This window comes from Balaenoptera borealis (assembly GCF_965194805.1).
Source record: "Balaenoptera borealis genome assembly, chromosome: 8".
NCBI lineage: Eukaryota > Metazoa > Chordata > Mammalia > Artiodactyla > Balaenopteridae > Balaenoptera > Balaenoptera borealis.
In genome coordinates, this window is record NC_138865.1 from 82,053,611 (window position 1) to 82,080,055 (window position 26,445).

The 26,445-nt window shown below is 40.8% G+C and overlaps 1 protein-coding gene across 10 annotated transcripts in view; it reads left to right on the plus strand.

The window, feature by feature from the left end:
- The window catches only part of TLE4 (TLE family member 4, transcriptional corepressor), a 147,390-nt gene that overhangs the window by 22,108 nt on the left and 98,837 nt on the right, over window positions 1-26,445 (plus strand). For 6 of the 10 annotated variants that reach the window (XM_082401444.1, XM_082401436.1, XM_082401435.1 and 3 more), the window contains exons 5-6: window positions 12,133-12,195; window positions 25,471-25,545. In XM_082401444.1, coding sequence (XP_082257570.1) covers window positions 12,133-12,195; window positions 25,471-25,545 — 138 coding nt within the window. The remainder of the gene's footprint in view (window positions 1-12,132; window positions 12,196-25,470; window positions 25,546-26,445) is intronic. The other 4 variants (XM_082401440.1, XM_082401441.1, XM_082401442.1 and 1 more) reach the window with 1 other exon arrangement.

Consider the following 26,445-nt stretch of genomic DNA (forward strand, 5'->3'; position numbering starts at 1 on the left):
AATTTATTGCATCCAGGGCAAGTATCTGTTTACCAAGAAAAGAGGAAGAGAGATCCTTTGCCAGTAGCGAAACATAAATACTGAGAATGTCTTTTCTGGGTCACAGTGCACGAAACTGGAGAAACAGCAAAATTTCTGGGGCCAGGCCTTTGACCTCATTCCTCTTTTCCATCAGTTGGGAGGCACTGTCCTTTATTATTACTGTGCTGGTGAGTCTGTCCTCCCACCCCGCTTTAGATCTGCAGCCCTTCCCCCATGTAGTATAAATTAGTGAGGGATGTCTTCTTAATTGAGAGACAGGAAGAGCCCTAAGCGTCAATCGATACCTAACAATACAGCTACTCAATTTGTAGCACTATCTAATCTCAGTCTGTCTTAAACCAAACAGTACTACTTACCTTAAGGGATTATATTAATAAGTCTACTCTCATAAATATTTCTGCCAGTGGGATGTGGGGCAGCATTATTCTTCCCATTTCATGGTTGTAGAAATGGAGTCCCAAATCACTTAGGGTTTGCTTTAAAGTCATGGTTCCGCTGGATTAGTAATTAGAGTTAACCTGGGATCTGGCACTGCACGGTTTATCATTCACAATATCTGCTGTGCTTTGCAGAATGTTCTGCCACTTAAGTCTGGATTCTTTCCTTGCCTTTCCATAACTGTCCCCCCAAGTAAACCTTGAAATCAGCCTTGTGACGTCCCTATCTTAATGAATGGTAGTGCCATGTCCAAGCTTTACATGTTGGATGGAATCATGGATTCCTTACTTCCTTTCATTGTCCAAATCTGTTGACGTCACAGCATGCTGCTGGTTCTCCATGTGCAGCCTGTCTCCTTTCCTTGCCCTCCCCATCACTCCCCATCACTTCCCATCAGACCCTTGTGGTCATGCTGGGATGGCTGTGCTGGCCTCCTGGCTGATTGCCGTGTCTGCAGCCTTTGCCTTCTCTGCTCCCTTATCTGGGCTTATGGGAGCTCTGGGTACACTTCTGTATCTATCTGTATTGGGTCATTCTTCAAGGGCCCTTCTCCACTCCAGGAAATCTAGCCAGTATTTCCAGCAAGGCTCTCTCCTCTTCTTTTACCCTTGACCTAGGTGATCTTGACCACTCTGCTAAGTAGATGAATCCCCATTTTTTTTCTGCAGCCTGGATCTTTCCTCTGAGACCATTGCATGTAACCAAGTGCTCCTTTCCCTTGAATGTCTCACAAGTACTTAAACTCAACATGTCCCCAAATGACATCCTCCCCCACAAGTCTGCTTGTGGTCCAGAGATCTTTATCTCAGGAAGTGCCAGCAGCATCCACCCGATTTCCCAAGCCAGAAACCCAGAGGGAGGTTGTGATTGCCTTTCCCTCTTGGCTTATTAGCCACACCCAGTCAGTCTTCTGGTCTCTTGGAATCTATTCTCAGCTGCTCCTCCAGCTTTCTGATCATGGTGAATGGCTTAACCAGTTTACTCTTCTGTGGCTTTAATATGGGGACAGAAGTCATCCTCTTAAAATTGTTCTACACTTAAGTGAAATATCTGGCCCAGAGGAAACCATCCATGAACGTTAGGTTGCGGAGGATGATACTGATCATGGTCACGAGTGGTACCTTTAGCCACCACATGGTGAGACATGGTGATGACTCTCTCCACGAGGGATCTGGTTGTCTCCTAACTGGCCTGACCTGGTGGAGATAATCCCGGTACGTTGGGTTCTTCTGGATCTGCTTGTTCAGCCTCATCTTGTCCCCTTTCACTTGTCCCATTTGTAGAATCTGAATGTCCCACGCTGTTGTAGCAGGCTGATCCTTTTTTGGAATGTTCTTGCCCTTTCCCCTGCCACTCTCTCCTTTGTCTAGCAGACTCACTTCACCCTCAGTTACTCAGGGAAACAGTGTCTCCTGTTAAGCATTTAAAAATACCTTGCATTTTGTTTTTTTCAGTGTCTGTCTCATTTGTTAGATTATGGGCTCTATAAATCCTGTCTTGTTCCCCTACTCTTTTCTCAGAGGGTAACATAGTGCCTGGCAGTATAGAGAAAAGTATTGAAAAACTGTGGAGTTAATATGACTAACATGATGTTGCTCTCTCCCCAGAGCCTCTGTAATGACTTCAGCAAGAAGGGGTTTCTTCCGCTCTCCCCCTTGCATTGCTCGGGCTCCTCTGTGTACCACCTAGGTACCACGTGCTGTCCGTTATTGTGTTTATTTCCATCTAGTCTTCCGCTATACCAGATTATAAAAACTTCAAAGGGTCCAGATTAATTTGGCATTCACCTCTGATTCTACCATAGCTCCTAGCTTAGAGTCGGAGTGAATGAATGAGCTGATATCTGAAAATGTCTTGTTGAATTTCCTACGTTTGTGGTGCTATGGGAATTCATATTGTTCCTATTCTGAAATTATCTTTCATCCTCCATCTTTCCTCTTGCGGTATGTTTTGTGGTTATAAATCTCTTCTGCCCTTCCACAGCCACTCAAATACAATCAGTGACAAAAGGGGGTGGAGAGCAGAAATGCCCTGGAGTGTCTTGACCTCCTGTCTGGTATTTATCACAGCTTTCCTAGGAATTGTCCTTGATAGGTCCTTGCTGCCTTCCAAATAAAGTTCAAGCTCTCTAGTGTGGCATTCAAGACCTTCCACCATATGACCCCTGTGAACCCTTTCTGTCCTTATTTTCCACTGTTTTTTCATTGCATGCATCCTGTGCTCCATCTTAATGGCTTTCAGTCCTGCCTGTACATTAGAATCACCTGGGGAGCTTTAAAATAAAATGCTGACGTGTGGGTTCTACCCTTGGAGAGTATGAGTTCATTGGCTTGGGGTGAGGCCTGGGCGTTGGTGTTTGGGAAGGATTCACTACTAATGTTAGTGTAAAGCCAGGGCTGGAAACCATTGACCAGCTCAATGTTTCCCATGAAATATAATCTCCTCTAAGAGCGTTGAGAAGAAGGGGTTCCATAGTCAGAGAAGTTTGATTAGTACTGCATTTTTATGTACACTTTTTCAAAGATTTATTACATTGTCAATTGAGAGGCTGTGGGATGTCAGCAGCAAAAGAATCGTGTTTAACTTTGTTTAAGCTCTGCGAGGTCATCTGACCAAGGAGCTCTTTATGTATATAATACTTGTTAATGACTCTGCAGAACTTGGTATAGAACCTGCTTTGGGTGATGCTGCTTCCAGCCACATTTCAGCTTTTAAGTCACTTCTTTATTTGTCTTTCCTTGATCATCTCATCCAAACCAGATCTCCTCTCTGCCCCAGGCTCTTCTCTTCAACCCTCCATTTTATCTTTTTCATAGCACCTTTCAGCATCTGAAATTCCTCTTCATATATGTGTATGTTTGCTTCTGTCTCCTTGCCCCTACAGTGTGAACTCCATGACAGCAGGGACTTACTCGTCTTGTTCACTCCTGTGTCTCCAATCCCTGTGTCAGCACCTAAAGTAGGCCTGACAGATAGTAGGTGCCTGATAAATATTTGTTGACTGGACAGAAAGGCAGTATTATGTTTGTGGTTTTGGCTTTTCCTAAGGTTCACATGTTGAAAATTTTTAAACTGCCTGCACAATAAAAAGAAGCTTGATATACATTTTAAAAGTAACTAGGAATATAGGAGCACAAATAGATGACAGTAGTGTTCCACACCGTTAAATTTCTCAACTGCCTAATGAAGTATTAAAGAAGGAAACAAGCAGAGGTAGATGTGAGCCTGATGATAGGGAAAATGCTATTATTTTTCTGATTATAGAGAGCTCTTAGTCTGTGGTATGGGATTCCTTTTTTAATTTCTTAAGCAGCCTGTGACAGGCAGCTTCTCCCAGTGTATAGGAGTCGTACCTGTGTGAGTCGCTAAAGAGTTTGGGTGAGGAATCAGTGAGTGATAGTGGACTTTTGTGGGGCGTACACTGCACCCATGACAGAAAAACTCCACAGAAACAGGCAAGGAAGTAGTATATTCTAAGTAAAGGCTTCCTAATTATTAGAACCCTCTTACAGTGAGCGTATTCACACAGGTTTGTCTGGGGTTGTGGGGAGTGGATTTGCGTATCTAAATCCATACGTGGGATCCCATGAGTGTGGTGCTGCAGCGATTCCTGGACCTTGTTTGGAAGGGATTCCAGTGGCATATTCTGCCTAGGGGTCCTCATGCTGTGGCTGTGCCTGTCGCTCCCCAAGCCTGCCACTAAATGTCCAGGTTTTGAGCAGGGTTGATAGGCCCGAGCTGGTCTACACTTGAGCTCATGTGTGTAACCCCTGTGACCCACTACACCTGGAATTGTCAGGAATCGCTCTTCCCGTGAGACCTGTGAGGGGTGCTGGTCCCTGGCTAGGGCCTGCTCTTCAGCCGTTACTAATTCACTCTGGAGATCCCGTTGGGGAGATTTATCATGACTCACCATACAAGGTGCCCTCCCAGTGTGCCTTCTAACAAATACCCCAATTCCAGTGGGTCAGGTGATCACAGTCTGGTGAATAATCTTGGGAAGGAGGTTGAGTGGCATCTCCTTTGTATTTCGCAAATGATCTTTTAAAACATACGTCCTGCCATGGTTTCAGAATGGAAGCTTTAATCATTTACTTATCAGTCAAGAATTGTCCAGAGTGGATTTGCATTTGCTTTTGTGGCCCACTGTAATTACTTATTATTCTTTTTGAGCAGTATGGCATCCTAAATGCTAGAAAAGATGTTGTTGGAGAGGTAAGCAAACCAAATCAGTATAAGCAGGTCTTCTAGACAGGTATTCCTTTATGGGTGAAGTGCTATAACTATTCCCAAACAGTTTTAGCATGCTTGCAAAAGATTTCAGGAGATTCCAACCACTGAACCTGGACTGCAGTTTCTTCTGGTCATTCAACAAATATTTTTGAGTGTCTTCTACATACCAGGACTGGGGTATCTCTGCCCTCATTGAGCCTCCATTCTCTGTAACCTTGCTGCAGACCTAATGTTGGTCTGCAGACCGCTAGTGCCAGTGTCGCTTTGGAGTTTGTTAGAAGCGTAGACACTTAGGCCCCACTCTAGGCTGGATTTTTAACCAGATTCCCAAGTGATTAGCATGCACACTAAAGTTTGAGAAGCACTACGCTAGTACATGTAAACAAAAACATAGGTGAGGTAATTTCAGGTGATTATGAATGTTGTGAAGAAGACTGTAATGGTCTGGAGAGTGACAGGGAGAAGGAAGGAGTCCCAGAGGATGGTGCGTGAAGTTGTCTGAGGAGGAGTCCTGTGCACTGAGCCTGAAATGATGAGTAGGCAGTGAGCCATGAGGAGGTCTGGGGGAGGTGGCTCCGGGCAGAGGGACTCTCCCTTATCCTTGCCAGGCTTCGTTCACCCCCATTTTTGGATGCCAGGGTCAGATCTCTGGCGGGCCCTGTGGATGCACTTGCCTGCTGTGCCAGGACCTGTATGGTAGGGCACATGTTGGGCAGGGCGGTATAAGTGCAAACAGCAGAAGAGCAAAACTTTGCTTTTGAAAAGAGCTGACTGTTTTATTAAACAGAGAAAACAGTTGAAGGGGATGGAAGGGTACCTTGGCAGTGATGGCTTCAAAGAGGTGACATTTTATATAATTGGGAGGAGGAAGAGGAAACAATAGAGGTCATTCTAGAATTGAAAGGACGAGAGAAAAGGAAGTGCTGAGGAATATGGATATAGATGAAGGTTTGTTGAAAAATGGAGATAAACAAGAAGGAAGTAGACAAGGAAGCCTTTAGCCCAACCTAAGAGTATAGACTGAAAAGTAGAGCATGGCCCTCAGTGTATGAAAGGTGGCTCGTTGCTTTCCTGGAGAATACGTGTCCTTGATGAGAACTTGGTAAGGACCCTTTATTGTTTTTGTTTTCTTTTTGGTTTTATTCCAATATTCACATTCCTCTGTTTTCAGATTTTTCTCACGTACATTTAAATCATTATACATCATTTTGGGGGGAAATCAAGGTGAATGATCTTTGCCTACTATGGGCACAAGGAATATTTGTGCCCTCCAACCATTGCTGAGAATGAAGATGCTTAATTGTAAATCCTCATTCAAGGCACCTGTACATTTATGTCAGTAGGAAAGAGTAGGGCAGAAAAAAAAAAAAAGAAGAAAGTGATTCAGAGACGGAGAGAGAGAGAAGAGAAATCAGAAAATAGCTGGCAGGGCTTGCTGGGTGATACACTGGCCCAGGAGTGCTGAGGAAATGAGCATGTGCAGAGCCCTGAGTGTCGTGGTATTCGGTCATCAGGTTCTCTGACCAGCTCCACCTGGTTCTGCGGAGGCTGGGGTTAAGTCCACCAGAGAAAGGCGTTTGCTTTCCCTACTCCTGACATCCCACTTTTCCCTCGCATCCTTTTTTCCATTTTCCTTGCCCCACCCCTCTGGTAGAGCTGAGTATAACCTTACCATTGGTTCCAGTGTTTTTCAGACTTGAGAACCAAAATGATTTGACCTTGGGGTATTAATTGGATGTCTGTCAGGCAAAATGACTGTCATTCTCAACCGTGATAAAATATCACTCTTAACATTTGGAACAGTAGTTAAACACAATGACCAGAGCCCGGAAGATGTAGGTAGGATAATAGGCAAATATCTGGGAATTCCCTTAAAGACCTTCTAGAAAGCTCAAGAGGTGAGAGGAAGGGACCCTGTTTTCTAACCATTGCAAAAATGCTTCAGTAAAATACAGCTTCACCTTTGGGGATAGATGGAAATAGTTTCATGAAATGTAGGTATTCTGTGATACTCTTTGGGAAAGACATCATCCTGCGTGTTCCTACAGTAGCACCACGAACAGTAGCACCTGAATATCTTGTTAGGACAAACAAGTGGGATACCTCAGTATATGCAGTTAATAACTGCATGCTGGGCACTTTAAAAGCACAATTGGCATGCAGTAAAGTAGCATAAACATGAGTTCAGAACACAAAGCAGATTGACATTGCTTGAGATATTACAATCAGTAGAATCATTGCTTTAGTTCAACTCACCAGGGGAGTGGGAGTGGATTAAAAAGAAATGGTTGAATATTGGCACTTTCATATCATTCAAGGTAATACTAATTGAGTACTCCGAGACAGTACCTCTTTCTTGTGAGAGGAAGTGGGATGATGAGAGCTTTTACAGATTGTCTTAATAAATCGCAAAAAAAAAAAGTCTTAGTAGTTTGAATCAGTCCTTTAGGGAACTCACAGATGTCCTATTACATTGATTCTTACAATGTTACTACTTCATTTTATTGCTTTATTAAGCAGTATAAAATATTTTGTGCAAAATAATGACCTGTACCAAAATAACTTAGGCATCTGGTTTACCAGCTTCCTGGCAATGCTTGACAATACCTTTGATCTAAATCTCTAAGCCTTATTCCAGTCTGGCTTTTTAAAAAAATGCATACAATTAATTTTATTTATTACATGTTCTTACCTCTTTTGTCCAGTTGAAATTTGATGACAAGATAAAAACTGAGTTCTCAGTTTAGAGAAATAGTACTACTTGAATATTTTTTCCTGTGTGTAGTCTGGATTTTTATTAAGTTGGGAAGAATTTCTCATTAGTCTTGTGACTTTTTAATCTCTGGACAGGCAGGATCGGTTCCAGAAGTTGTACTGTTTCTCAGATAATTTGGAACAAATCAATAACAAATCAAGATGTTTTTGGATTGAAACAAAAAATTGCAGTCTTGGTTCTGTAGTGGTAAAAGGGGGTTGAAGGAGAGGGTTGCAAGATTTATTTGTACTTATTCTGAAAAGCATTTCAGAATAAGTGGGAAGTTTTTGGTGTTTGGTGTTTCTTCACTTTTTGGTGTTTAAATAATAATAGATGGGTGTATGTTCTTGATAAAACACTTAATACAATAAATAGATTCATCTTAAAATATTTTTCTGGCAAAGAAACTGCTGTATAAGAACAAATCAGTTGTGAAATGTTATTCTTCAAGAAAATTTTACTGAAACTATAATAGGTTTTTTGCCCCTCCCTCCCACCCCATTGGCTACTGAAATGGTTTCCTAGTAATGTTTTGTTACTCTGTTTTATTTCAACAATACTATATAGTAGTGTTGTTCCTATCTTGATGAGAGAACAAAAACGCAAACACTTTTTAAACGAACAATTGCTTTTGATACTTGTCTTTGATAAAGTAATCTGTACTTTCTCTCAAGTTTATTATGTCATTAAAATAAAATTTATTTTTTAAGGAAATCATAGGTGGAAATAATCAAAATAAAAATTAGATTTTTTATTATATTAGGACTATTTGAGGGGATGTAATTAAATAAAAGTGTAGGCTTAACTAGTTTTTTGTCTTACTTAAATAACTAATTTGTTACAAGTAATAAAGAAAATATCCGATATTGTGTGCTTTAGTTTTTGTTACTTTTTAATGAAGGGATTGAACTGTGGCATTCTTTTCAGTGTGTGACATTACTTTCCCACGATGCAAGGTAGTTAATCAATTTTGCCATGATTCTTGAGTTGGGGTGTGAAGAAAGAAGGGGTAAATGGTTTTTCTCGCTGTTTCTCCATTTCACCACTTGACTGGTCGTGCTGGTAGTCTGCTGGCCGTCACCACTTCGGGGTTGGTGAGTCTGTCAGCGTTCATGTGCCGGGTGTCAAGTGCATAACCAAGGGATTTCATAGACGCCTTTTTTGTTAAGTTGCCTTTTTCTAAAAAATTTTGCCCAAACAGGTTTTTTGTTTTTTAAGTGGAATGGTCATTATTTTTATTGGTTCTTTTTATTGGAGGGTGGCATAAAAGAGGGACATTATAGAAGGAGGAAGTAGAATGGTAGTGCCTTGAGGGTAGGAAAATATTACGTGTGGGACTTTTTTCTTTTTAGTGAATATATTGATGGATCGAAGAAAACATAATAGAAGTGTCAAAATTGTTAATGTATTTAACAAACGATGGCTGCAAAAACAATCATTTTGTTATATTTTGGCATGAACAATTGTTTTTTTATGGAGGCCGTTAATCCTATTTTGGAATATCATGGGCATCTGAAGGCAATAGTTAGCGGTTCCATAAAGCATTGAATACCATGATAACATCCAGTAACCCTCACAGCAGTATTTCAGAATCTCTGCCTGTTTAAATGGGCTGTGAATGTACTTGCTCAGGGATGCATGAGCCACATCGCCTATAAATTTGATTGGAAGCTACAGCACTGGCGTAGGCTGATGGATAGCAGATTAGAGCCCTGATTAACCATGTGATTCGAAGACTGGGAAATATATTGTCTAAGCAGGATTCATCAGATGCAATCAGAATTTCAAGTGGTCAGATGAAATTCAAATGTGCATTGTGGCTTTTCCTCGCCTGGTGCTTTTCTTCCTAGGTTGCCTTTTTTCCCCCTCTCTTTCCCCAAAGCTGAAAAATACTTCTTTGATGAATCTGCTCCTTACCCTAAAGCTGTCTGTCTGTTATTCATCAGAAAGCAGGTCGCAGTTCAGTGAGCAGAAGAAAAGATTTTAATAGAAGCTGTGCCAAGGGCTGTAATGCATCATTTTAGGGCCCTAATTACATTACAATGACAAATATCAGTGGTGACAACAGCAATAACCTACATCCTTTAATGGCTGTGCTGGAAAAGGAGTTTGGGCCCCAGCCATTAGATTAGACTCAGTTTCAAAACATAGGCCATTAGAAGTGTGTGTCCACAGTATTATTGGCTGATCGCTGAAGCCCAGTGGAAAGGCCTGTAAATAAATGATGCCTCCCTAAAGCTGGGTCCTATGGGACAAAAGAGGCAAAATTAGATGCCCATGGAAGCAGCAGTGTTTCCGAGGCAACTTTAGCTTTCAAAGTGAGGAATGACCCACTTAATTTTATGAAATCACACACACACACATCCTACCCCCCTGCTGCCAATTAGCCTGACCAGGAAAATCCGTTGGTGTGACAACTTAAAGAAATTAAGAAGTCTTTTAGACAAAAGGAGACCTTTAAAGAAAAAGTTTGGAAGGTTTCTACCCCCTTTTTTCTGTTATGTATGTATCTTAACATACATGAATCAATAAAACGACTTTTTGGCTTTTCTACATTTATTTTTAAGGAAATGTAGTTTTTTTTTTCATAGTTGCTCAGACTTAACATGGCCTAGGCTGCACATTAAAGGAGTCAAATAAGTACCTCTTGGTCTTTATTTTGACAGATGAGTTTCCTTAGAGTAGTTTTTGTTGCCTGGGTTATGTAGGCAAACTAGAGAACTCAGTTTTCTTATGTGCCCACACATTTTTCAACCCTCCTAGCAAGGGACTATTTTATTTATGTAAACAACATAATGAGGGAAATATGCTTGGCAGATGGTTCTAAGCATTAGAATCATCAGTTTGGTTTGCCCCAAAGTGTCTCATTATCTTTTATTCTCTCCCCCTCCACCTCTGCCTACAAAAAGCTTAACAACCAAATGCCTCTGAGACTGGTGCTTTCAGCCTGGTGCATGCTGCTCTATTTTCTCAGCTCGCACTGGAATTTCACCCTGTAACCACTGTGGTATGTTCGGTCCAGGTGGAGAGTGGTTTGGTGATTCCCATTGCAGCTTTTCATGGTGGTTTGAGCATTCTTAAAGGATAGCTAAATGCTCCACGGGGCCAGGGCAGTAAATTAAATCAGGTCAGCACAGTTGGGTCCTTATTCACTGCTGCTTATTGGTACTGGGTTTTTGTCCATCCTGTTAGGAATGCAGGCTGGAAGGGAAAGCTTAGGTTTGAAACTTCATGGTGAATTTGTGTTTTCTCTTGGCTGGCAAAGTTTTTAAGGTGCTGGTATTTAAAAGATTGCATAGCCACAAAGTCAAAAGGGTTGCTGATGAAAGAAGGAAATCTAGATTGCGCAAGTGGCGTGTCGCTGTCATTCTGGTAATGACTTGGCAAGAAAAGGAGAATTTTTGTCCTCCTATAAAATGAGGAACTGACCCTGGGTGGAATTTACATTAAGAATGTCTCAGGAATAGTAATTGCTTTATGTTTTCTGTCTCCCGTCACTTCTCGCCTCTCCTTTTTCCCGCTCCATCATTAAAAAATAAGCTGTTTTGATGGATGTTAACTAAACTTACTGCAGTAATCATTTCACAGTATATATGTAAGTCAAATCATTACGCTGTACACCTTAACCTTATAGAGTGCCATATGTCAATTATATCTCAATAAAACTGGAAAAAAAGTTTTTTTGTGTGTATGCGTGTAAAAACCCTGTTGTCTACGTGTCACGTACTGAAGTATATAAGGAGCCACCTGATAATGTAAATTACGGTGGAGATCAGTGAAGTTCTGGGTAGCTTTTTAAAGAAAACATACTGGTGGCGTTTCTTTTTTTTTTTTTTTTAAACTTACTGTAGAATCCTATTTGTCTAAAATTTCAACACTTACCAAATTAATAGAGAATAAGCTCTATTATCTGACATTATTGGGACTTTTGCAGATCTATAGTACAACGGTAATTAATGTTCCCAAGGTTAGTCACCATATATAAATAATTGCTTTCTGCTAAGTATAGGAGGATTTTAGCATGTTCTAAACCTCTGCACACTGAAAACCCTAGTGGGACACATTTGGAAATTTTAATGGTTAACAAAAACATGCCATTTCCCAACAATTTATAACTGAGGATCTGAAGTAGTCAACTCACCTGAGTTGGTTGGGTGCTGTTCTTTAAGGAGGTTGGGGACTCGCTCATGAAATCTCAGTGCCTGTGTTTAAAGCAAAGGCTGCAAATGTCGAACTCCAGTGAGTTATTAGGTGAGGGAAGTTGGGGTGTAGGGAAGAATGTATCTTTAACATCTAAACTTAAAAAACGCAAGGTTTTATGTAAAACCACATTAGAATGAACAAGGGTCCCGTTGAAGGCTTCTGAAAACAGATTTCCAGTCATGAAAATTAAATTCCTTTTTATGTTGTCCTGGTGCTTGAAGGTTGACTTTTTAAGATGAATGCTGGTTAATAAATTGTGCTATTAATGTGGCACTGTTGTCACTGCCTCCTTTTAATGGGCTTGCTGATGAGAGTTTTCCTCTTCCTTAGGAAATCCGCCAGCCAGAATATAAAGTGTGTTTTAATATCATCCTGTTAATATTTCGGGAATTTGTAACCAGCTGACTGTTCTCTTTATTGCTTTCCTTTCCTTTTTTTTTTTTCTTTTCTTTTCTTTGCAGGCAGAGATTGTCAAGAGGCTGAATGCTATCTGTGCACAAGTCATTCCTTTCCTGTCCCAAGAGGTAAGGCAGTTGGTTTCAAGCATTGGGCTGGAAGGTACCATTTTAGTGGTTTTGCAGATAAAACTGACTCCTTGGCCTTGTCTGTCTCTTGGTGTTTGTGTTGCACATTTCTAAGATACAGTGTTCGCATTCCAACTTCTACACCTTATTAACATTCAGTGGAATATAATTGTGTTTATATAATGGAGTATTTTCTAATGTGCTAAGCAAAATTCAGTTGTTAAATCTTTTGCTGTCATTGGACTGTGTAGTGTTGCTCAGAACTACGACTTTGTCATAATGGCATCTAATAGGGGAGATTGAAAAATTGCCCAGAAGACAAGAGCTTGTTCTATACTTTTGTCGCTGGGCATTAAGAGTTGCCAGAAGATATATCAAACAGAAAGCCTTTACATAGTAAACAAACTGATGTAACTTTTGGCTAGGGACTTCTAAAAAGTTACTTCTTATTACCTGATGAAGTCTTTATATTGTGGGTGCATTTGGGAAAAAGACACAAAAGATGGACTCAGTGGACTCATTTCTCCGAGTACCACGGACTTCACGCCTTGCCAAGCCCCCACGTGCCACTCACTTTGCTTTCTTCTGCTCCCACTAGTGGAAGTGTGCACGCTGCCCACAGGTGGAATGAGGAGGTGCATTTCTAGTGCATGGTGGCTTTTTTTTTTTTTTTTTTTCCCTCCTCTGCTTGCTTGCTTGCTTGCTTGCTTTTAGTACTTACAAAGTTTAGGTGCACCAGCTGGAGAGAGTTTTTGCTTCTGGACTACTGAATCCTTCATTTGCTCAGGTAAGATCAGCTGTGAGAAGGAAGAAGCTAATAAATGGAATAGCTGCACGTCTTGCAGCCACAGTGCTTGGTGTTGTGGGCTGGAAGGCACCGAGGCACTTCCCTCCTTCCCTTCAGTTGTGTCACTGCTTTTCAGGAGAACAGTTCACCCGCCTGCCTGCCAGTGGGCATGCGCTGAGGTTAGCATGCGGCCGGTATTTGAGCGTTCATGTGTGTTATAGATATGTGGATCCCTATCTGACTTCTTATTTGGTCTGAGCTGGGTTAGACCTCAGTAACCATGAGGAACTTTCATGGGAATATATCCTTTGGGGGCGCTCATATTCACAAGCCACGGACCTAAGTTAATATCCTGAACTCAGATGCTCTTCTGGATCACTAACAACAAAGGATGTCTTTCTCGTCCTTTAGCTGTGACCACAAAACCACCACCCACTATATTCCCATTTACCTGTTTCTACTCAGGATTTGCTTGTTGACTAGATTACATGGAGTGCTGAAGGAGAGTCAAGGGGCCTGTTTGCATTTCTTTAGGAAGTCTGGCTGCCCTTTGCCTGATCCAGACTAGCGTGTGTTTCTTCTTACTTTAAGCAGCTCTGCTTTATGGGGGTGGTGAATGGGAAGGATGTGTAACCCACCATGCTGTGACCAGGCTGAGGTGTTGTTCCCCAAGGCAGAGGGAAAAGGAAAAGTTGGAATTTTCTCTGGGGTGGTGTTAGATTTTAGGCTTCTGAAGACACAGACTCCTACACATAATCACCAGTACAGCTTATTCCCACGGCGTTTTTGCAGGATCTGTGGGGTAATGTTCAGATGTGGGAGGAGATCTTGGGGTGTCGGTGGAGCTAGTTGATTTGCCAGTAGGTCGTTTTCCCACCTGAGTTATGTTGTTTGTGTGAGCAGGCCCGGTAGGAACAGACTATGTAATGGTAGTGGTGCTGAGCAAGGCGGGACTGGAATTAATTGGCTAAGGAGGTCGTACCCTGTAGAGGAAAGCCGTGGGGAGACACGGGCAACTCCTTTTCTGCCTTCATCTGGGAGGGTAGGCATCATAATCTCACTACTCACTGTTTACTTCCCCGATACTTTTGACGTTTCCTGGTTGAAATCCCTGACACGTGTAGTGGATGACCTGTGTCATGGTTTTCTAAATCCTGATGCTGTGTATATCTTTTCTTCTGCTTGCTTTGGATTTAATTGGCTCTTCTATTTTTTAGTTTCCTAAGGTGTGTGTATATCTTTTAATGTGTGGGCCACAGACACGTTAGTTGCCGTCCAGTCCGGGCCTCTCGGATGTTTTGTGTCTGCACGCGGCCCACCTTGTTTCCTCTTCTGGGCATTCTGTGAGCATCGCACTACTTGCCTCTACCCTGAGGCAGATGGACTGTAGTCTGGAGGGAGGGCAGGAGGCAGGTTATTGGAGGAAGATGAATTCTATTTCCTGTCTCGTCAGAGACGTGCAAAATCACTGTTGCGTGGCTGCAAGCGTCACTTGGTGCTAGGACTGAAGGCTCTTAATCTGATCTTTTAACACCGGCTCTCTGTGTGACAGTCTCACTGCCAGAAGGGCAGCTGCGGCATTAGAATTTATTTTAAAATATTTTTATTTAAAAACTAAATGATTGTATTTAGAAAAAAAGAAAAACATTTCCTGAAGACTAGTGCATAAGCTACAGGACAGTGGTCGGAGGGGTTTTTTGGAGTTTGGCAGGAACAAGAAGTGAATTTATAGACATCTAGATAAGTCTATTTTTAATTTAGCTCCCATGTGCTGACTAATGTACCTGCTTAATATTGCTTGTGTCTAGTGTACCACAGTTTCTAAAATTAAAAAAATATGTACTGAATGACAACTGTTGAATAAATTTAGTTTTAACTGCAAGACATGTTTTTGGGAAGTTAAGTTGTATAATTGTAGCTCAAGGACTCGAAGTGTGTCTATGTATGTAACATCAGAGAAAAGTATTTTCCCATTAGATTTCACCAAAACACTTAAAAAAATTATAGCCAATATCTATTTTAGTGATGTGCTTATTATTGCACTTGTGTACAACTACTTCCAAAGTCCCAGGCATTAAACAAAGATATTGCCAACTCTTTTCATTAAGTGAGTAACTGTCACTTACAGTTCTTAAAATTTCACAGGATCCTTAAAATCAGGATTTAGAGAAACCTGGTGAGTGAGTCCTCACCTGTCTGGAGCTGTTCTTTTCTCCCACTTTCTTTTGGCTTCTAGGGATGGGTAAGACTTTTCTGAATTCTGCTGCCCTCAGATTTCTTCTGTAAAAGGCAAATCTCAAAGCAGTAAATGGGAAGTTCTTCTCTGTCTCACTTCAGGTCTCGTTTGCTGAGGAGGAACTATACCAACTTCCTGTTGGCAGTTCCCTAAGCAAGAGATGGCCAGGGATGATGACGGTCACATCTGGGTCGAGTCCTGGCTTCCCTGTTACAAATTGCATGGCTTACTGTAACCTGCTTAAGCTGGGTGACCTTTAGCAAGTGATTTGCCTCTTTAAGCCTCAGTTTCCTCATCTGTAGGATGAAGTAAATAATAGCATGGAACGCATAATGATTGCTGTGAGGATTTCCTGGGATTGTCTGGTGCAGCTTAGCACGTAGTAACGAGCGGCTCCTGAGCTTGGCTGGCAGTAGTACTAGCTGCAGCAGCAGCTGAGAAGCCCAGAGTTCCCTTCTGAGAGGACCTGGAGCCAGCCCTCCCTCCCCTTTCTAGTCATTGCCCTTTGGAAGAGCGTGTATTGTTTACCTTCCTCTCTGATGTGCTTCTAGGGGGGGAAAAGTATCAATTAAAACAACCCAGGGCTGTGAACTAGCTAAAAATCTCCATGAGGCATATTAGGTAGCCTCAAGGGTGATTCTCTTCTAGCTCCCAAAATTAATTTTCCAATTTAGCAAACGCCCGTCTCTCCCCAACCAGCAAGCAAAAGATCCAAAACGTGACAACTCTTCCAGGTGTTCACGCTGTAGAGTTTGCCTCAGAAGACACCATGATTTTGGATGGGGTCTGTGTTCTACACACACTGTGATCTAAAAACACAAATTTCTCAGTCTAGTTGGGGGACTGGCTGTTTTCAAAATACCTGGTGGCTTAGTTGGAGTTAGTTTTGTCTTTACAAGTAGTTTCTGTGGATGGGCTCTCCGTCAGCGATTTCAGGATATAGCGTGTAGACGCTTAGACCTTAGTGAGCACTCAGCAGAATTGAAGGATGCCAGTAAGTACTGACTTATCTCCAGTGCCCCCTAGCCCCCCTTTCCAGGAACATAACCTTTAGGGCGATTCTAATGTAGATTGAAAACTATGCACCACTTGTTACACCCTGGCAGCAAGGCACAAGTGTTCCTGCTAACTTGGAATCAGACCAACTCTGCATCTTACTGGCTTTATATTGGGAAGGTTGATCTCTGAGTTGTAATATTCCTGTAGATGGTGAGAGTATCCCCATTTTCACAATGTGTACTATATGTATTAAAATGTAAAACACTTTGGATAGTAAATGCCAGTTTTTGTTGTTGTTGTTTTTAACCTTTTCTGGGAAATGAACTTTATTCCAGCTTATTTGGGGTCCCAAGACATCTGGAGAGGAGGGAGGGAGTCGGTAAAAAAACTGGGAAGAGTTGAAGGTAATATTTGTGGATGGGCGGGCTGGCTGGCGGTCTCCCTGTGAAATAAGCTAGGCCCGCACCTCCAGGGGATGCTTGCAACAGTGCGTGGTTAGCTCCACACAGATGATCTTTCAGCAGGGTGGGAATATTTTATTTTTCTGGAAAGCCTGTAAGTATTGTCTTATCCTGCTAGATGAAGCATTAATTAACTAAATGTTGGGCACTAGCTGAGGGTCTTACTTAGAGGACAGTTGTGCTTTTTGAGGACAGTTGTGCTTTTTGTACTTTTTTTCCCTTGGGTTATAAAATAGTTTAGTTTTGAGATGGGCAGGGTATGGTTTGTGGTGACTAACAAGATTTTCTTAAGACGTTTGAGAACTTCAAGCCCCTAATAGGCTGTAGGTCAGTAATGTATTACATGCTGGTGACGTATTACGTGATTAAATTTAAAGTCTTCTTTCCTCAGAGTACCATTTGTATTTTTCAGAAACTTGCTGCTCCCCTAACAAGGAGCAGAGTCCATTGGAAGAGTTATGTTATGTGAGGCAGTGTGATAAGAGCCTGAGGTCAGGCAGATTTGGGACCAAATCCTGGCTTAGCCACTTGCTTCTTTTATCATATTGAACACAATACTTTATTTTTCTGGGCTGCAGTTTCCTCATCTGAAAAATGGGATACCTGCACCATGGGGTTGTTATATGAGGACTAGTGATAACGTGAAAGACCTAGCTGGGTATCAGGCTGCTTTAACCGAGATTAAAGGAACAGTGGTTTAGGCAAAATAAAAGTTTGTTTTTCTCTCACATCACAGTTTGCATAGAAGCAGCTGTAGCTAATTTGGTGACTCCACGATGTTGTAAACTCAAGTCCCTTATATATTGATGTGCGTCGTCCCCAGCGTCACCGTGTCCTGCCCCCGCCAGCAGGAAGGACGAGAGAACTTGTGCCTTTTCTTTTAAGGTCGTGGTGTGCGTGATGCTCCCATGTTTGCTCACTTTGCAGTGGCCAGTGCCTGGTTACTTGCCCATAGCTAGCTGCAAGGGAGACTTGGAAATGTAGTCTTAGCTGAGTATGCCCACCTAAAACTTAAACTAATGTAAGAGAAGGGATATCAAGGGACAGCTAGCAATTGCTTCTAGACTAACAGTGCTGTGCACAAAATAAAAATAGTGAGCATTATTATTATTATTACCAGTGTCGATCTGAAGGGAAGTCACACTGAACCAGTGGTGTATCTTTATGTGACAGACTCTAGCTCTGACTATATAATCAGCACAACTTGTATTTTAATCTATCACATAAAATATAAAATAATGCAAAGTTCTTGTTATAGAAGTCTCCTCCAAGGTCTGAAGTGTAGGGAAAAAGAGTCACCCATCAGGCATTCTTTATCATTCATACATGCACAGGGGGTGAAAAGGAACCCCCATGAACAGTGATAGGCCCTGTGGGCCATCTAGGTCTAGATACACAGCTTATGTTTATGCCCATATTTTTAAAAGCACAAAGATTTTTGAAGACCCCTCTCAAGTGAAGGATGGGATATAGGAGATCACTCATGGGGCTGCCATATTTTGTAGTAGACTTGCTGGAAGGAACATGCTGCTTGAAGCTGAAAAAGTTATTGTTAAGGAAACTGCTTCTCATAAGTGGGACATTTGTGAGTCCTTGAATTATAGTTCTTTTCCCCTCATCTATCTCAGACATACTCTTTTGTGCATGTGTCTTGTCCTCAAACTGGAGAAAGTGGGATCAAAATTTTCGACAGTCTGCCTCCCCTCCAAATCATGAAAGATATATTGGATAAGTCACTCTTGGTTTTGTGGAATTTTAAGACATCTCAGAAAAAGTAGCTCAGGTTGATTGCTTTGCAGCATCAAACTTGATCCATTTTTAATGTCTTGGGCCTCAAACCATTTCCAGCCACAGCCTGAAGTAACCTGAAATGTGTGTACCTTACTGGATGGGGTGAGAGAACAGAAAGTAGTTCCTTATGACCAGTGGCTTCCTAATTCCCATTTATTAAACCCCCATGGTCATCGTTAGATTTGGAGAAATGGCATTATCCATCTTTAACCTTGTTTTCAGCAGGTCGTTACAACTAGTTTCTAGTCATCCAGTGCCGAGGAGGTGATGGATATTGCCCTCCTCCCCTAGTCCTCTGCAATTCCAAAGCTAAATTTTCTTGTTCCTTGAGTTCTGCAAGCAGAAGCAGGCTGCGTGGAGGCTGTGGAGGAGCCCAGATTGGAGTGAGCGGCTCTTTTTGCCTTGCTTGCATCTGTGAATATTAACAAATGAAAAAAAAAAGAATTCAAATCATTCTTCTGAGCACGTTTAACCAAAGTTCTCTGATCATTAGAATTTTTAGGAGTGAAAATTTTAAGCCTTCTTTCTACTTTTATTCTTACATTTACCCAGAGAAAAGGGAACATTCCAACTTAAATTCTTTCTGGTGCCAATTTAATTTTTAATTTTAACTAACTCAAAACTGTGTTTTTATTGCCTTGTTAGCTTTTCTAATGAGTAGTAGTTGTGTTTTCTCCAGAATTCTGTAGATTTATTTGGATGTTCTACATTGCATTTAAATAGTAGAAAATAATACACAATTACATAGTAGTGATAACATTCATTTAAGTTCCAATAGGCTAAGATAGCCAGTCAAATCATTGAATTTCTATTTTGGGCTTTCCATAAATTTAGTCCTTTTAATTTGATGGAAAACAAACCCTTTTGCTGTGTTATGAGATATGGTTGTATGTCAAGTGCTGTTTATTTGGCACCTGGCTTAATATGGTACTGAATTATTCTGAACCACATTTTGCATGTGTAGAATAATCATGAAATAGAAGTTGAAAAATGTGATCAGTCACTTTCATATTGTGCCTTAGGGAGGAAATGAACAAAATACAGTGGTTACATGCACTGGTGGTAGTGTTCTCGCCTCATAATGGCACCAGGTTAACTTGTCTTCCTGCTTGTTAACTTTGTAAGGAGTCAATGGCTTGTGATAACATGGTTTGATGTAGGAGAGCTTGGCTGAAATCACCAGAGATCCCCTGATATGTATGCAGTGACACCCATAAGACCTGAGATCATTCATTAAGTGCCAGCAGCCTTTACAGGACACGTCTGCTTCCCAGCCAGGGCCATTTTATCAGTGTTGGTAATGTGTTCTGACAGTGTTGTGTATCTAAGGAATGTCCTAAAGTGACTAATACACCTGGATTGGGGCTTCAGAGGATTTGGACCAGTTTTCTAATTTTTACATTGGGCGGCCTTTCCTTTAAAATATGTTTTTTCTCACAATACTGAGTGAGGCATCAGAGAGCACAATCTTGTCCCAAGTTCCATGGTTGACAGATTGACTTGTTCTGCATGGCTGTGTATTTGGTTGACAGTTGGATATTTGGTGAGATCCTTATGGCCTGCTTCCCCTCAGGAGATGAAAGATGGTTCTCAGGAAGGAGAACTTTTTTCTGCAGGTTTAAATGTGGGCCTCCTTCCAAAGGCAGCAATGCCACCTCTTATCTGTATGTGTCTAAAAAAATTAGTGTGTATTTGAGAAAGTGACTCATTTCTTTGACTTTCAGTTAGGTAGCGGTTGGATTATTATTACTAGACTTAAGCTTTAAGGTACCTTAAGTTAGAGCTGCATTGTCCAGTACAGTAGCCATAGCCATAAGTAGCTATCTAGATTTAAATTAAAATTAATGAAAGTTAAATGTGGTTAAAAATCCAGTTTCTCAGTCGCACTAGCCACACTTTAGGTGTTCAATATCCACCCATATGTGGCTAGAGCACAGATCTAGAACATTTCCAGCATTGCAGAAAGTTCTGTTGGAAAGCTGTGGACTCGTAGAGCTTATTGGACATATCAGTGAAGAATGCCTTGCCTGCATATGAATGAGAATGAAGAAGACAAGGCCAAATGGTCAGTACAAGAAGACTTGGGCAACATTTCCCAAGGTGTCTCCTGAGAGCCTTAATCCCAAGCTCCATAGCCAAAATTGTTTGGAAAGGCCTACGTACATATTCACCCTCTTTTGAGATTTGAAGCTCTGAGAAGACGAGCAGTTTGCCAGGTATTAGCCAAATTACACCTTGTGAATTTTAAAATCATGTTTTGTATAAGTAATAACCTAATATCTTGTGGGCCTAAATAACATTTCTTGGGATACCATTTAGGAAAGACTGACTAAAAGAGTTTTGGTTAAATTTATAGCTCATTTGTGTTAATAAACTTGGTAGACTTGCTGGAAAAGGCTCTGACTTAATAGACGTGGAGTGACACTTTTACTTGGATTTGATCTGCTCAGGATCAAATTGTGTCTAGTCACATTGAACACAACCAGAGGAGTAGCCAGAAGGATGAGTGAGTCTCTTAAAGCCAGTGACCTGGGGATATTTGACCTGGAATAGAGAAAGTTGAAAACACGCATTATGCCATTTTTAAACACCTGAGGGTGCACTACTGTGGAGGAGAATTTAGAGACAGAATCGCGTGGGAAGGAGTTAGGGAGCAGTCTTCTCTCCTCCTCCAGCCACGCATTCTTTCTCTTCCTTGATAGACAAGCTTCTTTATCCTTCAGGAACCTTATCCAGGCTGTTCCCTTTGCCTCCAGTTCTTTTCTCCCTGCTTTTCACTCGCGGAACTCTTGCACATTCTTCTGGTCTCAGTTGTCCGGTCCACTTGCTTACGGAATCTTCCCCCAACCCTAAGATTTGATTAGATATTTCTCTGATGAGTGATTTCTTAGCATCCTGTCATTGTCTTCATGGAAACTATCCTGCAACTGTAATTACAAAGCCTCTTGAATATTATTAATTCACTGTCTTGTTCATTAATCCCAGTTCCTACCACAGTGCTTGGCACACAGTAGGTGCTTAATAAATAATTGAATGAATGAATGAATAAGAAAACAAAGCCTTTCCTTGATGCCCCAGGAAATGTGCTGACCATTCCTGCCAATAATCTTCCCTAGTACTTTAAATCCTACGTTCCTGTATTGTAAGATGCTCTGTGTGAATCGTGTGCGGAGGGGGGGCCATTATCTCTTGCTCACTTTTGCATCTCCACACGTCAGGATAAGAATTTTAGTTCATTTCACATATCTGTCCTTACTACCACTATACTACCCCTATCAATAAGAGGGATATTAAAAAAAATTGTAAGTTGTGATAATAGTTTTAAATTAAAGTTTTTATTACAGGTACCAGATCTATTGCCATGACTCAAAGTATTGGCATGGCAGATACTGTCCTTGTAGTCTTTTCTGAGAAACATACGTTCAACATGTAAGGTATATATTCTAGTGGTTTGTTAATGCCAGTTTCTCAGCAGGCTTTGTTGGACTTACCATAAGCTTATATTGTTTTAGTCTCTTTCTTGTGGAAAAAAATATTTTCAATACCTTGAACAAGTGTAAAAAGTAATTTTATGATGATGAAAGTAAGTAGGCAAGTGATTTAACGTATAGAATTTCATTTTACTGGTCTTTTTTTTACAACCATGCTTGTATTCCTTAAATCACAGTATTTTATTGAGGTGTAATTTACGCATCATAAAATTCACTCATTTTTTAGGTGTACAATTCAGTAATTTTTAGTAAATTTACAGAGTCGTGAAACCATAATCAGAATCTAGGTTTTTTGTTTGTTTGTTTGGATTTTTTAAAATTATAGGTTACAGTATTTTAAAGAATACATATTTGAGGTTTTATTTATTTTTTTCGCTCTCTCCTCCAAATCCCAGTTAGAGGCCCTTCTCTCAGAGACCCTTGGCTTATTAATGTATTCCTACTGACACTTTATTTGGTGGTGCTGGTAGAAAGTTCAGACTGGGAGCTCGTATCAGAGTGAGCAGCTTGAGCAATGAGAGGGGCCACAGGACTCTTCCTCCTGCAGATTTACTGGGGCTAGAGTGGCTGTCACCACTTGCGGTGAGGCCACAGAGGAGACCAGCAGGAAGTGGGAGAGGAAATGAGATGTGGGTGGAGTGGGAGGAGAGGAGCAGATGGGGAAGGGGAAGAGAAGGGGAAGAGATGGCAGACATAATAGGAAAGCCTTCACGGTTCTAAGAAGATGTGAAAAACTTGCCATATTTTCTGAGTCAGAGAGTTTATATGTTGAAATTTGAAAATGGAAAAACAATGCCTCTTTGGGTCCTATTGCGAGAGTACTTTAGGGCTTCTTCGCCTAGTGTTCATTTTTTTCTTTTGTGATCATTTGCCCTTCTTCATGCTTCTTCAGTGTGTGGTACAGTGTTACTCGTGGCTGAGTGAGCAATGTCCGAGTGTTTCTGGTGCTGTCAGAGCACAAGGGGGGAGGAGGCATTCTTTGCCTTAGGGAGCTTCTGTTCAAAAAGTCCTTAAGCGCCACATGATTCACGGTTGTAAGCAGAAATAGGGAAGTAAAATCCTGAACTACAGGTAAAGTTCAGATATGGTATTAGCCCATGGCCATTGCCATGAGAGAAAAGGAAGGAGCTGAATCATGACTTCCACTGTCATTTTAGCTTTTTAGCAAGAGTTTCTATAAAAGCATCTGATGTCAGTGTTAACGGTTCACTGGTGTGTTTCTGGTTTTCTCAGTAAATGTACCTGATTTTAATGCCAAGTCAGAAAGCTATCCCCACTGCCTAAGGCATCTTTGCTCATATTGGCAGTTGGAATCCAGTTTATGAAGCAAGAATTGAACGATCTTCATGGTGGAAAGGCCCTAACTAGATGTATTTTCTGCATTTCTGTCTCATGGAACTGTTCTTTGAATACTTAATGTAAAGTAGATGATATTTCAGTAATATGGAGAGGTATTTAAGTAATATACAGAAATGGCGGAGAGTAAGAGCTTTTAAAAACTTTAGTTGAACGAATGGATGCGTGAATGGAATGGGAGGTATGCATGTTGGGTAAGTGTACATGTGTTCCTTTGGCTTTCAGTTTCATGGAAGTTTTGAGCAGCCATTGTTGAGTGTTGGAAAGTAAAAGGTAGAAAATTCCATAAAAATTTTTGTCCATAAACTCACTTCGAGTATTAGATAATTCCCAGAGTCGTCCTACATGTTTTTTGTTTGTTTGTTTGTTTGTTTTTTCTGCTTTCCAAGTACTGCTAGTTTTCACTGCCCTGACAACCAGATTTGTCCTAAATCTAAATACGAGCTCTGTGCTTGGCACATGGTAGATGCTCAATAAACATACATGGTCAGGTTGGCTTCAAGAGAGAACAGCTATTACTGGCCGTTTTATCGACTATACCTCTCTGTTCCTTCTAGTGTTTTCATGAATACTTTAGGATTTTTACTTTCAGAGAAAGAGGAAAATGAATTATTTCACTTTGGTAAATATTTTATTAAAGAGTAAGGATGGTTGGAGATATCTATTATAAAGATTTTGGGGATTGCTTCTGAAGCCCTTGTTTTGAAACAGACTCTTAAAAGGTGTATAGTTTCATGATCAGAGTCCATTAAAAGTGTAAAATGCAGGGATCTGTTATTATTTGACAGTTTTCCTTGCATTATTAATAGGCATAAAATACACATTTCTATTAGGAAATCAAGGGTGAAAACACTGCATGTAGATAAACTAACTTAAAGCAGTTTCCTTTCCCGTATCAGCCCCCCCCCCCCACTACCCCTACAGAGCTGGGAAGTGGAAATAGTGGCCACCCTAGTTAATCCCAGTAGCTGTATATTTGGGGGCTTTTCAGTGTAGTACCAGGTATGTCAAGGGGAATTTCACATATAACTGATGGCTTAGCTCTTTCTATGTATTAAGCAGTATGATAGTTGAACTTCGTACTCACTTCAGATCAGTAGAGAATGTTAGTACATTTCTCAGCTGGAATCAACCAAAACAAGATTCTTCCCAACCACAGTGAGGAGTACCTGTTTCACAGCACAGTCTCTTTGGCTCTTCATTCACTAAACCAAGTTGAAAAGAGTACAGAAGAGACCTATTTTAGACTGAATTTGAGTGTGTATGTACTAGAGTGTTCAAGTGTATTTAGTTGGGAATAATATTTACATTTTGGGGGTACTGTATAAGCACTCGTGTGTGTCCAGATGTGAGTGCCTTCATGCAGAGACTTCTGTGCTATTTAATTTTTCTAATATTCGTAAAATTATTAAAATCAGATCTTGCTTATTCTCTTTAGAACTTAATTGTGGTCAGAGGGATTTTCCTATGCTGTCCATCCTAAGTTTTCAAAAGAAAAACAACTTAAACTTGTAGGTTTTAGTTTTCCTACTGCATTTAAAAAAAATACCTGAAGTCCTTAAACTTTACTGCTGGCAAGAGTTGTACATTTTTAATATCTTTTAAATATGCAGCCCTTCATGACAGGAATGAAAATATGAGCGCTTTTTTCACATTTACAGAAGAAACGTAAACATTGAATTCTATATGTCCTTCTAGTGTCTTCTCTAACAAATACCAGGTGGAAACTTAATAAGCACTTGTAGGAAATATTTTCAAAACATGTCTTATGTAAGTGGCAGAGAAAAAGACAAAGAAAGCAGGTGAGATGGATTGTGTTGTTTTGTTAGTATTTGTGGAAGATGTTGGGTCAAAGTGCACCACTGACTTGAAAGTAAAATTTAAGTTGCTTCTTCTATCAGTTGTAAGGAAGCATCTTTCATGGGGGCGCAGGGATGATCCCTGCAGTTGGATGTCCAGTTACTTCTCAGCACTGTAGACACAGAGGTACCCTAGACATTTAGTCATCCACCACCCAAGAGCTTTTATTTGAAATATGGAGACCCCTGAATCCTGTTTTGCATGTAATTAAAGTTAGAGAACATGTTAGGAAAAGCTGTTCTTGACTGACTAGAAAACAAATAATTGTATTCTGTTTCTGATCTTCATTTATAGCACCAGCAACAAGTGGTGCAGGCTGTGGAACGGGCCAAGCAGGTGACCATGGCAGAACTGAACGCCATCATTGGGGTACGTGGCCTTTCCATTTTAGCTCTCATCATCTTAGTGTTTGTTACCAGCTCTCTCTCGCTCTCTTTTTAAATTTTGTTCAACCAAAGGGGCAAAAGGCAATAGAGGACCACAAAGTGAAATGAAGCACTTTGCCTTCAGTCTCACATGAAGTTTGTCAGAAACTGTGGACATATTCTCATCAATTCAAGTTGACAGTGTTCCTGAAAAGTTTCCCCCTAAGGAGACTGAGTAGTTCTTTTTCATAATATTTCTTTCCTTTGCAGTCAGCCTCTGTTGCTAGCCTATTGCCAGTAAAAAGACACATTGCCCTGATGTTAAAATGACCTGATTTCTTTTATCTTTCCTCAAATATAGAGTATCTTAATACCATTTTTAGTGAAATAAAATGTACATTTTCGCATGTCCCTGCTACTCTTCCTCCCGTGTGATGAGTGGTTCTTTAAGGACTAGTGTCCATTGGTAGTAGAAATAATTGATGAACTACACCTTTTTGCAAAATCAGCGGCCCAGTTAGAAAATCCTTCCTAGTACCGTTAACGTTGCATAGAAATCCTGCTGGAATTCATAGGTTTGAGCAATCACTCCAACTCCACTTACATTTTTGTTCTTCCCGATTAAGGTAACCAGTAATAAAATAAGATGCTAAAACTTAGAAATAATAAAGGCAAAAAATCTTAGCTGAGAAAAGCACAATATTCACATCTCTGTTTATGCAGCTGTTAGGAGCAGTTCCTTAGGTTATTCTAATGAAGACACTACAACTGTACTTTCCTCTTTCTGCCCCCTCCCAAATACTTTCTTTTGTGTATAGATTATACACAAAAGTCTTCTCCCTTTTTTCTCCCTCAGTGTATCAAACACACTTTGAAATGCTAATTATTCCATTTACTTTCATTA